General features: G+C 38.4%; 1 protein-coding gene across 4 annotated transcripts in view; it reads left to right on the top strand.

Annotated features, from left to right (window-relative positions):
- The window catches only part of ZNF790 (zinc finger protein 790), a 32,943-nt gene extending 28,904 nt beyond the window's left edge, over positions 1 to 4,039 (top strand). For all 4 annotated transcript variants that reach the window (XM_031004268.3, XM_004060615.5, XM_004060614.5 and 1 more), the window contains one exon: positions 1,355 to 4,039. In XM_031004268.3, coding sequence (XP_030860128.1) covers positions 1,355 to 3,036 — 1,682 coding nt within the window. In that variant the 3' untranslated portion in view covers positions 3,037 to 4,039. The remainder of the gene's footprint in view (positions 1 to 1,354) is intronic.
- Positions 4,040 to 18,013: the final 13,974 nt, after the last annotated feature.

Below are 18,013 nucleotides of genomic sequence, written 5' to 3'. Positions count from 1 at the left end.
ATAGAAATAGCGTATTATTCCCAATCCTTGCAACAAACCTCTGCAAAGTGATGTCTTCTTCCTTTTTATAATATGAAAAATTAAGAGCTCAGTCAAGCTCAGTAATTTTCCAATCACCTAAAAAGTAGTTTTAGTAAACAGAACTAGAGTCTGAAACTGCAGTTTGTCATCTTTCCATTGCAGTACATTACTGCTCATACTTTGTAACTAAACTGCCTTTCAATTCATTGAGTCACTGCTAGAGTACTTGCTGTCTCCCAAGAAAAACTGATAACAATTGTACTCGATCCTAAATATATACATTAAAAAAATGAGTCACAGAGGAGTACTTATTCTTAGCTTGTGCCAGACTCCTTCTCCCTTGAAAAAATTTCTCAAACTATTTTGTTGTTGTTGTTAAGACAGGGTCGGTGGGGGGAGGGGGGAGGGATAGCATTAGGAGATACACCTAATGCTAAATGACGAGTTAATGGGTGCAGCACACCAGCATGGCACATGTATACATATGTAACTAACTGGCACATTGTGCACATGTACCCTAAAACTTAAAGTATATAAAAAAAAAAAAAAAAAAAAGACAGGGTCTCACTCTGTCACCCATGCTGGAGTGTGGTAGTGTGATCATGGCTCCCTGCAGCCTCATCTCCTAGGCTCGGGTGATGCTGCCACCTCAGCCTTCCAGGTAGCTAGGACCACAGGCATGCACCACCACTCCTGGCTAATTTTTTATAGAGATGGGTTTTTGCCATGTTGCCTAGGCTGGTCTCAAACTTCTGGGCTCAAGCAATCCATCTGCCTCAGCCTTTCCAAGTGCTGGGATTAAAGGTGTGAATCACTGTACCTGGCCTTCAAACTATTTTTCTGTCTGAACTATCACCCATAATTATCTCTTTTAACCTAAATGCAGCATACCCTGCTATTGAGATCCTAGTACTTTGGTAACTCTGGATCAGATTACTTCCCTCACATTAGAATGATATTCTGCTATTTCCCAGCATTCCTATTTTTAAGCTCTGAATTATATAAGACATTCATCATAGTACTTGGAAACTTGTAGGTATTTTATGACTTATTATTCTGTTATTGAGGTGATACCTGGATAATCATTTTTTATTGAGCTCCTCAGATGAATATGATCAAAATAAAATATATTTCTCATCACTTGACTCAACTTTTATTTCTTTTAAATTTCTACTTATTTCTTGCCCTTTTTTTCATATTGCTCATATTTGAGAATTTTCTAAGCCATTCACTTCTCATATGCTTTACTTCAAGATTTTCTATATCTATTTTAGAAGTTGTATTGCTTTTTGTACATACAACCGTATGATGTTTTTACCTTCTTATTTTTCAGACATGCAGTCGAGGTGTCAGACCAAGAAGTTATTACCAAAAAATGGCATTTTTGAGAGAGAAATAGCCCAATTGGAAATAATGAGAATTTGTAAAAACCACAGCCTTGAATGTTTATGTTTTAGAGGTGATTGGGAAGGCAACACTCAGTTTCAAACACTTCAAGATAATCAAGAGGAATGCTTCAAGCAGGTGATACGCACCTGTGAAAAAAGGCCCACTTTTAACCAGCATACAGTGTTTAATCTACACCAGAGACTTAATACAGGAGACAAACTGAATGAATTTAAAGAATTGGGGAAAGCCTTTATTTCTGGTTCAGATCATACTCAACATCAGTTAATTCACACAAGTGAGAAATTCTGTGGAGATAAAGAATGTGGGAATACCTTTCTTCCTGATTCAGAAGTTATTCAATATCAGACAGTTCACACTGTTAAGAAAACATATGAATGTAAAGAATGTGGGAAGTCTTTTAGTTTACGTTCGAGTCTTACTGGTCATAAGAGAATTCATACTGGTGAGAAACCTTTTAAATGTAAGGATTGTGGGAAAGCCTTTAGATTTCATTCACAACTTAGTGTCCACAAGCGAATTCATACTGGTGAGAAATCTTATGAATGTAAGGAATGTGGGAAGGCCTTTAGTTGTGGCTCAGATCTTACCCGACATCAGAGAATTCATACTGGTGAAAAACCCTATGAATGTAATGAATGTAGAAAGGCCTTTAGTCAGCGATCACATCTTATTAAACATCAGAGAATTCACACTGGTGAAAAACCTTATGAATGTAAGGAGTGTGGGAAAGCTTTTACTCGTGGATCACACCTAACTCAGCATCAGAGAATTCATACTGGTGAGAAATCTCATGAGTGTAAGGAATGTGGAAAAGCCTTTATTCGTGGTTCAAATCTTGCTCAACATCAGAATGTTCATGTTGGTAGGAAACCTTATAAATGTGAGAAATGTGGGAAAGCCTATATTTGGAGCTCACACCTTGCTCGACATCAGCGAATTCATACTGGCAGGAAACCTTATGAATGTAAGCAATGCGGGAAGACTTTTACTTGGGCTTCGTATCTTGCTCAACATGAGAAAATTCACAATAAGAGGAAATCCTATGAATGTAAGGAATGTGGAAAGACCTTTCTTCATGGCTCAGAGTTTAATCGACATCAGAAAATTCATACTGGTGAGAGAAACTATGAATGTAAGGAATGTGGAAAGACCTTTTTTCGTGGTTCAGAACTTAATCGACATCAGAAAATTCATACTGGGAAGAGGCCATATGAATGTGAAGAATGTGGAAAAGCCTTTCTCTGGGGTTCACAACTTACTCGACATCAGAGAATGCATACTGGTGAGGAACCTTATGTATGTAAAGAATGTGGGAAATCTTTTATCTGGGGTTCACAGCTTACACGACATAAGAAAATTCATACTGATGCAGAACCTTATGGATGCAAGAAAAGTAGCCACATCTTTAGTCACCATTCATATTTTACTGAACAAAAAATTCATAATAGTGCAAATCTCTGTGAATGGACAGACTATGGGAACACCTTTAGTCATGAGTCAAACTTTGCTCAACACCAGAATATTTACACTTTTGAGAAATCCTATGAATTTAAAGATTTTGAGAAAGCATTTTCTTCAAGCTCTCACTTCATTTCACTCTTGTGAAATATTATATAAAAGTGTAGAAAGGGCTTTATTCATGACTCATTAATTGATGTCATTTATTTTTTTCTCTTGAGGAACACCACAAATGTAAGTAATATTGGAAGGCATTTTAACAGGGCACACATCCAGCAGCAGCAGCAGCAGCAGCAGAGAATTCATCATGCAATCAATATAGGAAAGAAATTACTGATCAGTTATCAATTGCAGAATATCAGGGTAAAATTTTATGAGATGATAGCATGAATTCTTTTTGAATCATTCTCAAAACATTCTCATCAGAGATGTTGCATAAAGAATTTATATATAATTTGGCCAAGCACGGTGGCTCACACCTGTAATCCTAGCAATTTGGGAAACAGAGGTGGGTGGATCACTTGAGGTCAGGGGTTCGAGACCAGCCTGACCAACATGGTGAAACCCTGTCTCTACTAAATATACAAAAATTAGCCGGGCGTGGTAGCATACGCCTGTAGTCCCAGCTACTCGGGAGGCCGAGGCATGAGAATTCCTTGAACCCGGGAGGTGGAAGTTGCAGTGAGCCAAGATCACATCACTGCACTCCAGCCTGGGTGATAGAACAAGACTCCATCTCAAAAACAAAAACCCACAAGAATTTATATATAATTCATTTTGGAAATCTTTCATCATTAGCAAAATTCTGTTGTATTTCCACAAAAATCATGTAATTAATCTAGAAAAGCCTTGAACTATGTCATACAATTTATTTGGCATGTCTTGTTTCAATACATCCTGCTCTATTTTTTTTTTTGGAAAGTATCTTAAATCTATGTCTGTTTAATTGTATTCATTAGATTGTAAGGGTTGAATTATTTGAGATTTACATGACTTAGTGACTGTCATTTGTATTGGTATTAAGCCATTTTATGAGAGGAGGACTTTTAAGACTATAATGATTATAGACAAATATGTCATCTCTTTTTATGTCTTATTGAACATCAGAATGTTAATTCTGAAAAAAAATCAGTAAAATACAATGAAGAAAGCTTTGAATATTAATTTTACATGCTACATCAAAAAAACCTATAAAAGCCTTATGACTTTAGTAAAAGTGGGGTTGTTGAGTGTTCAGCAGTTTTTTAAAAGACATTCAGAAATGATTTCTCTCTAACAAATTTCTAAAGCCAAGTGTTATATAATTCTTTACCACAGTTATAACTCAGAAACTAGCAAATGGATAGCCATATGGATTCTTACCTCTTTAAAATTTACTACTATATATAAACCGTTCTTAAAGAGCAAATAAAAAGTGAAATTACAGAGTATTTAGAATGATAATGAGACCTATATTTTAAATCCTGTGAAATAACTAAAACAGTTATCAACAGAAATTGCTCTGTGTATAAAACCAAGAAGATTGAGGGCAGTTTGTTTCTCATCATCACTGTATCCACAGCACTTAGGACAGTGCCTATAATGTTGTAGGGCCTCAAATATTTATTGAGTTAAATAATGATTACACAGCAAGGTGGAATAAGAACAAATACCCCAAATGAATGAATGGAAAGGCTTAATGAAAAGCTGAAATCATGGAATAAAAAACCATACAGGTTTCTCATCAAAATCTAGTCCTTTGAAGAAAACTATTATTTACTAGGCTTTGTCAGTGCCTCTACTATATTATAAGGAGAAATGGAATATAACTATATGTTTGGGGATATTTTTTAGTATTAAGTATGTGAACTCTGTTAGACATGATTTTTATATGTGTATGGTTTTTTTCTAGGAAAACATTATTAAATATGATTAAGTTTCAAAAAACAACCAAAACAGTTCAAAAAATAGAAAAAAATATCATGTAAGATGAGGCTGAGCACAGTGGCTCATGCCTGTAATCCGAACACTCTGGGAGGTTGAGACAGGAGTATCACTTGAACCCAGGAGTTCCAGACTTGCCTGGACAACATAGGGAGACCCCCATCTCTGCAAAAAATAAATTAGCCAGGTGTGGTGGCACATGCCTCTGGTCCCAGCTACTCAGGAGGCTGAGGTGAGAGGACTGCTTGGGCCCAGGAGTTTGAGGCTGCAGTAAGCTGCGATCACCCCACTGCACTGCAGTCGGTGATGGAGCAAGACCCTGTCTAAAACAAAACAAAACAAACATGTTAAGACTAGAAAACTGTACAGGCTACACCCTGAAGAATAGAAAATCCTATGGAAAATTTGCCAGGGCATGCTAAAAGACTAACATTTTTATAATAAAAGTAGATGGGATAGCTCTTGAACATCAAATTCCAGAAAAATTTCACTCATGAAGATACATGAAAAAAACTAACATAGATGAACCCAATATTTAATCAAAGAATAATATAGTAGATAATTGCTTATAATGTTTAAGCTCTGAGCAGGATGGATAATTTTTATTTTTGAGGTGGAGTCTCACTCTAGTTGCCCAGGCTGGAGTGCAGTGGGGTGATCTTGGCTCATTACAATCTCTGCCTGCCAGGTTCAAATGATTCTCCTGCATCAGCCTCCCGAGTACCTGGGATTACAGGCACCCTCCACCATGCCTGGCTAATTTTTGTATTTTCAATAGAGATGGGGTTTCACCATGTTGGCCAGGCTGGTCTCGAGCTCCCAACCTCAGGTGATCCACCCACCTCAGCCTCCCAAAGTGCCAGGATTACAGGCGTGAGCCACCGTGCCCAGCCTGGATGGATAATTCTGAATGATGAAACGTTACTTTATCAATTTCTTCTAAGTGAAGTTCTTGGTATCTTTTAGTGTTACATGAGTTAAGAAATGGTGACTATATGTACACATATTTAGCACATTTGTAAGTCACACCTTTAACAGGTAGTTCCCTCCTAAATTATTGTCATCTATGGAATTTCACAATTTGTGTGAAAAATAATTTTTTGTTATGAAACTGTATTGTAATAAGCCATTTTCATTCATGTTGACTAGATCTTTTTTAAGGTGACAAGTACACTGAGATGGAGTTTCACTCTGTTGCCAGGCTGGAGTGCACTTCCACAATCTTGGCTCACTGCAACCTCCGCCTCCCGGGTTCAATAGATTCTCCTGCCTCAGCCTCCCGAGTGGCTGGGACTACAGGCATGCGCCACCATGCCCAGCTAGTTGTTGTATTTTTAGTAGAGATGGGGTTTCCCCATGTTGGCCAGGATGATCTCGATCTCTTGACCTCGTGATCTGCCCGTCTCAGCCTCCCAAAGTGCTGGGATTACAGGCGTGAACCACCGCACCCAGCTATGTTTATACTTTCAAAAACAGTGGAAGGATAAGCCAAGACCTAATCAAAATGATGAAATAATAGGTGGGAGTGGGGTGTGGTGGTGCACGCCTGTAATCCCAGCTACTTGGGAGGACATGGTAGGAGGATCCCTCGAGCATAGGAGTTCAAGTCCAACCTGGGCAACATAGCAAGACCCCTGTCTCTTAAGAAAAATTAAAATACAAACTATAGGTGGGAGAGAGCAAGGTTGGAAAGTAGTCACCTTTGATTTTACCTTGTTTTTATCTGAGAATCATTTTATAACCTCACAGTAAAGAATATTTCCTAGACAAAACATTTTAACTAGAAAAGTGTGGCATATTCATATTAATTTTATTATTCTGTTAACTGAAAGTCACCATTAACAGAATGAACAGATGTCTGCTTCTGATCAAATGGAGAAACAGACCAGATTTACCCTTATATCTGTAAATACTAAAAAGCTAAATGAAATAGGTGAAACAATGGTTTTTAAGACATTGAATATACTAAAATGTCAATTTCCAATGAAGAACAGTGATCCCTGAAAAAAACAGAAATAAATTTTTCCTAGTTTTTCCAGATTACTGCTGGGAGGAGTAACTCAGGCAGAGCCTGGTGGTCTCCTAGTGTTGAGACAGAATGAGGAGTCTGATGAGGCCAAAGTGGCCCGAGTTGACAAGGCAAAACACTGAAGAGGAGAGAACTGCACGGAAATCTCCAGAGGATCTTCCTTTAAGTTCAGCTAAATATTCATAAACACGTGCGTGTGTGAAAACTACCTGAAGCCAGGGAAAAACAATTACCTTAAAGGATTAGAGGGAAGAATCCACAGAGCTCAAAAACGTCCAGGAATAATTCCTTTTCCCAACAGCCAAAGTGGAAAATAAAAAATTACTAGGCATCAGCTGGGTGCAGTGGCTTGAGCCTGTAATTCCAGCACTTCAGGAGGCTGAGGCAGGTGGATCACCTGAGGTCAGGAGTTTGAGACCAGCCTGATCAACATGGTGAAACCCCGTCTCTACTAAAAATACAAAAAAAAAAAAAACCCGCAAGGTCTGTAATCCCAGCTACTCAGGAGGCTGAGGCAGGAGAATCACTTGAACCCGGGAGACAGAGGTTGCAGTGAGCTGAGATCGCACCACTGCACTCCAGCCTGGGCGACAGAGCGAGACTCCATCTCAAAAAAATTAATAAAAATTAAAAAATAAAATAAAATAAAAAATTTACTAGGCATCCAGCATTCATTAAGGAGAATAATTCAGTTAAGGAGGAAAAGAATTCTGGGATTCTGGGAATTTCCTTAACCAATAAAGAGTATGTGTGAGAAACCTACTGCTAACACCATACTTAATGGTAAAAGTCCAAAGATCAGCAAAAAGAGGATATCTGGTCTAAACACTTCTACTAAGCATTATACTGGAAGTTCTAGCTAGTGCAATAAATGAAAGAATACAAAGTATCCAGATTGGAAAGGAAGTAAAATCATCTTTATTAACAGATTATATGATTGTCTATATAAAAAAAATCTGAAGGTATCTACAACACTATTAGAACTAAATGAGCTTAGTGAGACTGCAAAATAAAGATCAATATATATAAAGCAGATGATTTTGCATGAACTAGCCATGAACAATCTGAACCTTAAAACCTTAAATGCCATTTATAACACCATAAACAATATGAAATACATAGTGATGCATCTGGCAAAAGAAGTGCAAGATGTATAGTATAAAAATTAAAAACACTTCTGGGAGAACTTTAAAAAAGACCTAAATAGAGATAGACTATGTTCAGAGATTACAAGACTCAATACCATTAATATGTCAATTCTTTCCAAACTGACCTATAGATTCAGTGAAACCCCATTTTGAATATTCGGGAGGCTTTTTGTTTTGTAGAAATTGGGAACTCAATTCTAAAATACATATGGACATGCAAAGGACCTAGATTAGCGAAAACAACTTTTAAAAATAATTCTGAAAGTTGGAAAATAGGCTGGGCGCGATGGCTCATGCCTGTAATCCCAGCACTTTGGTAGGCTGAGGTGGGCAGATCACCTGAGGTCAGGAGTTCAAGACCAGCCAACATGGCAAAACCCATCTCTACTAAAAAATACAAAAATAGCCAGGTGTGGTGGCAGGCACCTGAAATTCCAGCTACTTGGGAAGCTGAGGCAGGAAGAATTGCTTGAACCTGGGAGTCGGAGGTTGAAGTGAGTCGAGATCACGCCATTGCACTCTAGTCTGGATGACAGAGGGAGACTCCGACTCAAAAAAAAAAAAAGAAAGAAAGTTGGAGAACATATGTTACCTGAATTTAAGACTTATTATAAAACTACAGTAATCAAGACTGTGTGGTATTCATGGAATAAAATAGAGAGTTGAGAAATACACATACATGGACAACTGATTTGTGACAGTGGTGCAAAAGAAATTTAGTAAAGAAGAGGTAATCTTTTTAACAAACAATGCTAGAAGAACTTGTTATATATATGTTTAAAAATTTACATTGATTTATAGCTCAAAGCACCTACAAAAAAAGTTAACTAAATGCTGGGAATGGTGGCACACGCCTGTAATTCCAGCATTTTGGGGGGCTGAGGCTGGCGGATCAGCTGAGGCTGGCTGGTTTGTGACCAGCCTGGCCAACATGGTGAAACTTCATCTCTACTGAAAATACAAAAAAAGAAAAATTAGCTGGACATGGTGGTGCAAGCTTGTAGTCCCCGCTACTTGGGAGGCCAAGGCAGGAGAATCTCTTGAACCTGGAAGGCAGAGGTTGCAGTGAGCAGAGGTCGCGCCACTGCACTCCAGCCTGGGTGACAGAGTGAGATTCTATCTCGAAAAAAAAAGAGTTAACTAAAAATGTATCATATGTTTAAAACTATAAAACTTTCAGAAACTTGGAGTAGGCAAAAATTTCTTATATATGTTACTGAAACTGCAAGTACTTAACAAATAAATTAATTAGTCATCAAAATTGAAAGCTTTTGCTCTTAACCGACTTTGTGAAGAGAAGGAAAAGATTAGCCACAGACTGGGAGAAAATATTTTCTAATCTTATATATATCTGACAAAGACTTGAATATAAAAAGACCTTAAAATTCAACAACCCAAAGAAGATATACAGATGTCAAATAAACATATGATTAGTCACAAGTGAAATGCAAATTAAAACACAATAAGTTAACACTATGTGCTTAATATAATGGCTAGCACTTAAAAAGCTAAGTATAGCAAGTGTTAGTGAAGATAAGAAGCAGGTGAAGCTCATACTGCTGGTGGAAATTAAAATGGTACAATTACTTTGGGAAACAGTGTGGCAGTTTCTTAAAAAGTTAAACACAAAATGAATAGAAACCTGGGCCTCATAACCTAATACTCAAAATATCAAGGATACAATTAAAAATATTCATTATACCAAAACCAGGCAAATCTAAACCTAATAGAAAAAGAGAACAGATACCAACACCAAGATTACACTGATACTGTATTTGGTTGGTGCAAAAGTAATTTCAGTTTTTGCCATTAATAATTCACTGACAATGAGTTTAAGAGACCTATCATTAAAATGCACCAAGCAATTGCAAACACTCTTAAATCAAATTAAAGGAGGGGGCACTAAGTAAAGAAATAGAAGATATAACAAAGAACCAAATAGAAAAAAATGGAAATGAAAAATTCAACAAGTAAATTTTTAAAAATTACTGGATTGGCTCAATAGCAGAATGGAGATGGCAGAGGAAATAATAAACTTGAACATTCATCAATAGAAATTATCCATTCTAAACAAGAAATAAAATCAACTGGGGGAAAAAAAAGAATGGAAGCCCATGGGCCATAGGGATAATAACAAAAGATCAAACATTCATATCAGAGTCCCAGAAAGAGAAAAGGAGCAGAGCTAAAAATATATTTGAAGAAAGAAGGCCTTAAAACTACCCAACTTTGGCAAAAGATGTAAACCTACACATTCAAGATGAATGAAACCCAAATAGAATAAATGCAATGAAATCCATGTCTAGAATATCAAATCCAAATTTCAGAGAATTAAAGACAAAACTCTTGAGAGCACTCAGTGAGAAATGACACATACGTAACTATTTCTCAGCTTCGGAACTAGTGACATTTTGTGTCAAATAATTCTCTGCTCTGGTGGGCTTTGCTGTACATTGTAGGATGTTTAGCAGCACCCCTAGCCTCTTCTCACTAGATGCCAGTAGCAATTTCCAGTTGTGACAAGCACAAAATGTCTCTAGACATTGCCAAATGCTTGTTTGGGTGTGGAAATGTTCGCAGTTGAGAACCATCGCTTTACCATAACAATGATTCTAATGCTGGTGGATTCCTAGTCAGAAACCATGAAGGCCAGAAGGGAGTAGTGCATTTTTCTGTGTAGGAGAAAAGTGCTGAAAGAAACAAACTTTCAACCCAGAATTCTATAGCCAGTAAAAATATCTTTCAGGAAGGAACATAAAATAGACATTTTCAGATGAAGGAAAACTGGGAATTTATAACCAACAGACCTGTTGTAAAAGAATGCATAAATTCCATTAGGAAGGACAGAAGAGAATGGAATATCAAGACTGAAGAAAGAGCAACGAAAATGGTTCTACAAACTAGAATTTACTTCTAAAACTAAGGCAAAGGTAAACTTCCAGAACTAAATGAAAGTAAACCACTATAAAGCTTATTTCTGTCATGCACCTTATGAACCTACTCGGTGATTTCCAACCAAGACTTAAAAATTAGTCCAAGGCAGTCCAAGGCAGTCCAAGGGAGTCCAAGTGGGAAAATAAAGCCACTTCTGGTTTGCTCTTTTCCAATTCATCAGATAATATCTATTGTGTACCCAGAGGGCGTGGAGTACTACCCTAGGCAATATCCATAGTAATTAGGGCTTTGTTTTCTTATCATGAATGTTTTCACCAGAATAGCACTTCTAATTTCCTTTGAGAACTTTTTCTTTGCACTTACAACTTGGCTAACTTTGCCACAAGAAGTATAGCTTTCAGCCTGTCTCAGTTTTCAACATGGCCTTCCTCATTAAGCCTAATCGTTTCTTGGTTTTGACTGAAAGTGAAAGACATGTGTCTTCCTTTAATTTGCACACTAAGAGGGCATTGGAGGATTATTCGTTGACATAATTTTAATATTGTTGAGTCTCAAGGAATAAGGAGGGCAAAGGAGAGAGAGATGGAGAAATAGCTGGTCAGGGGCGCAGTCAGAACACACACAATGTTTATCAATTGATTTTGCCATCATATAGGGTCCTGGTTCATGACCTTCCAAAATAGTTACAACAGTTACCTCAAAGACCACCTATCACAGATCACCATAACAGAGTAATAATAATGGAAAATTTGAAGTATTGTAAGAATTAGCAAAATGTGACAGAGTCACCAACTGACCACATGATGATAGAAACATGGCACAGATGGACGCTCCACGCATGGTTGCCAAAACCTTCGATTTGTCAAAAACACAGTATCTGCAAAGTGTAGTAACATAAGTTATGCCTGAACTCAAAAGAATAAAGGGACAAATCCAGGAAATGAAAGGACCAGTCCATTCCAAGTACAGCAATATCATCAGCACAATCTCGCTGGAGTCCTTCATCAACAAAGGCAAAAAGTATCCTCAACACATTTATATTATAACCTAAACTCCTGTTAAAGAGGTTTGGAGTATTTTTAAGGGGCTGGCCCCTTTATTCCTTCCTCTATGTTAATTTTTAAATTCCTTATTTTTTTTTTGAGATGGAGTTTTGCTCTTCTTGCCCAGGCGTAATCTCAGCTCACTGCAACCTCCGCCTCCCGGGTTCAAGTGATTCTCCTGCCTCAGCCTCCCAAGTAGCTGGGACTACAGACCCCTGTCACCATGCCCGGCTAATTTTGTATGTTTAGTAGAGACAGGGTTTCACCATGTTGGTCAGTCTGGTCTAGAACTCCTGACCTCAGGTGATCTGCTGGCCTCAACCTCCTGAAGTGCTGGGATAACAGGTGTGTGCCACCATGCCTGGCCTCTAAATTGCTCTTACGGAGACTCATTTTCATGGTTAAAATGTCCTGAATTGACTGTGGCCTGTTGGGAGGAGGGATGGAGGAAGCTACTTATGGAAAATGAACAAGGAAGGGAAGCACACCAGAAGTTAGAAAGTGTCATCAATTTTTACATCAGACTCCATGACAAAGAGAAAGTGCAAGTAGCCTGTTTTTGTAGCTGACCATTGGACTGCAGACTGCACTTGCAGCTACCAGGTTCTTCTGGATAGTCCCAGTTTTAAATTTTTGACCTGATATTCATGAACATAGTGCTACTGGTCAGACCTGTGTCCAGGTTTAAGCTTCAGAAAATAAGGGCTTCATGCAGTGGGAGGCCTGGTTAGGGACATTATTCTGTACTGGGGCATCTGCCACTTCTGACCTGGAGATAAACTTGGCATCTACTGTTTACCTCCACACTTTAACAGCCAAGGATGGGCTGAGCACAGTGGCTCACATCAGGAACTCCAGCACTTTGGGAGGCCAAGGCAGGAGGATCACTTGAGGCCAGGAGTTCAAGACCAGCCTGGGCAACATAGTGAGACATTATCTCTGTAAAAACAAACAAAACCGAGGATGGGTGGGTGGCAGGGAGCAGATCAACCTGGGAAATCATCAATCTGAGAGCTGGAAGGACCCTTAGACCAGCCCCCATTAACAGATGAGACTCTGCCCAGGGATTATAGCCTAAGGTAATATTTTGAGCTTTTCTAGAGATTTGAAAATAATCAATCCTAAAACCCCCAAGCACACTGTTACTGTTTGCTATTTAATAATGTTTTCTAGGCCGGGTGCAGTGGCTCATGCCTGTAATCCCAGGACTTTGGGAGGCTGAGGCGAGCGGATCACCTGAGGTCAGGAGTTCGAGACCAGCCTGGCCAACATAGTGAAACCCTATCTCTACTAAAAATACAAAAAATTTGCTGGGCATGGTGATGCGTGCCTGTAATCCCAGCTGCTTGGAAGGCTGAGGCAGGAGAATCATTTGAACCCGTCAGGCAGAGGTTGCAGTGAGCCGAGATCGCGCCATTGCACTCCAGCCTAGGCTACCAGAGCAAAACTCCATCTCAAGAATAATAATGATAATAATAATGTTTTCTACAAGCAAGGGGGTTACTTTCTACTGTGAACTGGTGTGAAGGGATCCACCATGGGTTAGCTTTTGGAGCTGATTTTATTATCTGTGTTGTCCCAAGTGGTGAAGGGAAGATGGCACACCAAAATGGGGGCATTGGTGCCAGTGCATCAGGTAAATAGGCATCTAAAGCTCTGAGAATAGACTGCTACCATGCATTATAATCAATGCTACAATAACCTTGTAGGTTTGCTCCTCCTCTTCAGAAATTACAATGTCTTCCCTAAAGTTACGCATAGACATCTTTTATATACAAGTGTTGTAAAATTTTAATCTCCAGAGACAAGGCCATGGAAAAGGTTTTAGATATGCTACCTATTAATCAGCAAACACTTATTAAACTGTCCATGGGCCAACCGCTGTTTTAGGCCTGTGGGACAGAAAGATCAATAAATACAAGACCTTTGGCTGGAGAAACTCACAGTTCTTGGACTGGAATGAACAACCAACAAATCACTGCAATTCTATGTGATGTGCATTATAGTAGCATGATAATGATCTTTTCTTTTTCGCGTTTTCCCCCAAATGACAACGGCTCAACAAAATGTAAATGCAGGTTACAGAGATCCAACATCTAAAACAATCCTTCTATACTGCCTCTCCAGGCTCCTCTGCCAAGATGCACATACTCTAAGAAAGACAATGCCTTTATCAAATCCACTCTTACTTGAAGTCAGCCTGAGGTCATAGGATGCAACTTTCCTTAGATAATTTTGCCCCATTCTTCATAAACCTTCAAATCTAGTCTGTGAAAGACTTCAAAGACAAAACAAAACAAACAACAAAACATTTTCCTGTTATTCACATTTTTAATAACACCTGTTGACTTCATCACTTTATTCTTTTCCCAATATCAGTGTAGAAATAAGAAATTGGCTTTGAAAATAATATATTATTAACATCATCAAACATCAAAGGCATCAAGCAGAAAAAGATAACTTTGAAACTATAGAGTTTGTCTAAATAAGACAATTGAAAACACAAACTATCTTTTTTTTTCCTTGAGACACAGTCTTGCTCTGTTGCCCAGGCTGGAGTGCAGTGGCACCATCTCGGCTCACTGCAAGCTCCGCCTCCAGGGTTCACGCCATTCTCCTGCCTCAGCCTCCCGAGTAGCTGGGACTACAGGCACCTGCCACCACGCCCGGCTAATTTTTTGTATTATTTTAGTAGAGACGAGGTTTCACCGTGTTAGCCAGGATGGTCTCGATCTCCTGACCTCGTGATCCCCCTGCCTCGGCCTCCCAAAGTGCTGGGATTACAGGCGTGAGCCACCACACCCGGCCTGAAAAGGCAAACTTTTAAAATATCCTAGTTTAATAGAAAATTGTTCAAAATATGGTGAAGCAAACAGAAAAAACTTAGCAAACAGTATCATGAAAAGAAAGTAAATACAGTGAGCTGAGCTTTGGGTGTGTTTGTCATGAAAATGGAAAATAAGACAGAGCTAATATGCAGTGATTTGAATAAAATATGCTATTACTAACATATTTTAGTAATAAGCAAACTGAAATATATTCATCCATTCCTCTACTTGATGACCAAAAGGAATAATGCTTTAGATTTGGCAACTTTGGTTAAAAGGATGAAAAACTTTTGAGCTATTTAAAAAGCAAGTAACTGGGCCAGGCGTGGTGGCTCATACCTGTCATCCCAGCACTTTGGGAAGCCAAGGTAACAGAATCACTCGTGCTCAAGTATTTGAGACCAGCTTGGGCAACATAGTGAGACCCAACCCCACCTCTGCAAAAAAATTTTTAAATTAGCTAGGCATGGCGGTGCACACCTGCAGTTCCAGTTACTTGGGAGGCTGAGGTGGGAGCATCTCTTGAGCCTAGGAGTTTGAGGCTGCAGTAACCTATGATTCCACCCCTACACTTCAGCCTGGGTTACAGAATGAGACCCTGTCTCAAAAAAAAAAAAAAAAATTAAATTAGACCAACTGTAGGATTAAGTTAATTTGGAGTAATTTAGGGAAAAAAATGTTTCCTAAAGATATGACAACCAAAGAATGACAGAAACTCCCTTAAATATCTAAAAAGCTGCTAATGTCTTTCTTTAGATAGCTGTCACTGACAAAGGACCAAAAATGATGGCTTTTAATTTTATTAAAAATGTAAGACTTTGGGGTAAAGATGATAGAATGAAGTTAAATAACAAGCTCTACCACTCTCAACCTAAAGACAACAGAAATAGCACAAGTTCACCTGGAGTAACCAGACACAGAAACAGATGAGGCAGTAAACTTCAGAGGGAGATGATGGTCAACAACAGAGAAAGAAAATTTTGGCAAGGCCCACCCAAGTGCCAGACCCTCTCCTACCAAAGAAAAGAGGTCTGGAGCCACTGGTCAGTATACTACAGGCAGTATCTAGGGCCACAAAGCCGTAAGAATCTCCTTCTTATGAATTTCTGAAATCATATTTGATGATTCAAGCAAAAATTATAAAAGCATATGTTGGAATGCTCAATATGAAAAAGGAAACATTGGAAACAATTATATCTAAAAGGTAGAGAGGGTAAAGACCTAAATGAAGGTAAGTTTTCAATGCTCCACTGCAAGTACTTAAACGTGGATAGCAATAGGCTAAGTTATCGATATATACTGTAATACCTAGAGCAACCACCAAAAGAACTATGTAAGTGATATACTCAAATACAGTATAAATTAAACAAGATGGAATTTTAAAAGTGATCAAGTATCCAGTGGAAGACTAGAACAGGGAAACAGAAAACAAATAAGAAAATGACAGAATTAAGCTTTAACACATCAAGAATTACTTTAAAGGTACGTGGTCTAAGTACATCAATTTACCTTTGATGTAAAGGACAGAGATGGCAGTTTAAATAAAATAAAACATAACCCAACTACATGCCACGTACAAGAACCTCACTTCAAACACAGCATAGGTAAGTTGACAGTTAAAATAAAAAACGAACAAAAGAAAAAAGGTATATCATGCTAACATCAGTATTAAGAAAGCAAGAGTGGTTGTATGGATAACGGGTAAAAAAGATTTCCAAGGAAAGTTAATAAGGGCATTACATAATGTAATGAGAGACATTACAAAATAATTTAAAAATCATTATGTAAAGAGACACATTACATGATTTACAAATCATAAAGACATATAGATACTAAATGTGTATGCATCCAACAACAGAGCTTCAAAATGCCAACAAATGCAAATTAATGCTTTTTATACAAATACGCACTATCGTAGCCTCATTAATGCAGAATTGTTTTAGTCTATCCATCCTTCATCAACTGTTTTTTTCTTTCTTTTTTTTTTTTTTTTTTTGAGAAGGAGTCTCACTCTGTTGTCCAGGATGGAGTGCAATGGCATAATCTCGGCTCACTGCAACCTCCACCTCCTGGGTTCAAGTGATTCTCCTGCCTCAGCCTCCTGAGTAGCTGGGATTACAGGAGCCCACCACCATTCCTGGCCATTTTTTTTTTTTTTTTGGTATTATAAGTAGAAATGGGGTTTCACCATGTTGGCTAGGCTGGTCTCAAACTCCTGACCTCAGGTAATCCACACGCCTTGGCCTCCCAAAGTGCTGGGATTACAAGCGTGAGCCATTGCGCCTGGACCATCTATCTATTTTCCCATCCTTCTATCTGTCTGTCCATGTGCCCAGAGGAGAAAGAATGGCATGGTATTTTCCTGTATTGATGACAGTTATTTCTAAATCATGGAGGTGGGAATGCTTGTTGATTATCTTCTTTGTTGTTATATTGATTTTTTTTTTAGAAAAACAAGCGTTTTTATAACAATAAAGTCATAAAAATAAGTAACTAAAATAAAGTAAAATAATCTATAAAGGCCGGGTGCAGTGGTTCACGCTGGGCGTGGTGGCACGCACCAGTAATCCCACCTACTCGGGAGGTTGAGGCAGGAGAATCGCTTGAACCCGGGCGAAGGAGGTTGCAGTGAGCCAAGATCGCGCCATTGCACTCCAGCCTGGGCTACAAGAGCAAAACTCCATCTCAAAACAACAACAACAACAAAAAGTCTAAATATAATTCAGTTGAATAAACTTTTTATTGACATTTCAAATTAGATTCTAATTAAATGTTAGAACAGCATCTCATAGAAGCAGAGGTAGTCAATTATGTTAATGCTGTGGTTTCATTTAAGCAATTTGTTTTGTGAAGGGACACAAATCCAACCAGATTTTAACAGTGTATAAATACTTACTTACTAATTCAATTACAATGACAATACTCTCAACACCCCATTTGAATAAAGGAAAGCATCTGATCTCTGTTTGGGGGCACTGTACATTATAGGTGTGTGGAAATACCGATGCCCTCAGCTGTGGGGCAGGCTCAGTGGGACCTGGAGTGTTGGAGCCCCTGGGCCATTCACCTCTGGTCACAAAAGCTATTGTCCACTTACCCCCAACTGCCATAGAAATATTATTTTCAGTGGTTGTTATGATGCACAGGGAGATTTATTAAATTTTTACGTATAAGTTATGTTAGTAAATAAAGTGAACTTTCTCCTGGCTTAAGTAAAAAACTATACTAGTATTTATGCCTTTTGGAAAATAGAGATGC

This window comes from Gorilla gorilla, chromosome 20 (assembly GCF_029281585.2).
Source record: "Gorilla gorilla gorilla isolate KB3781 chromosome 20, NHGRI_mGorGor1-v2.1_pri, whole genome shotgun sequence".
Taxonomy (NCBI): Eukaryota; Metazoa; Chordata; class Mammalia; order Primates; family Hominidae; genus Gorilla; species Gorilla gorilla.
Note: the sequence above shows the minus strand (reverse complement) of the source record. Positions and strands in the feature narration are given on the sequence as shown.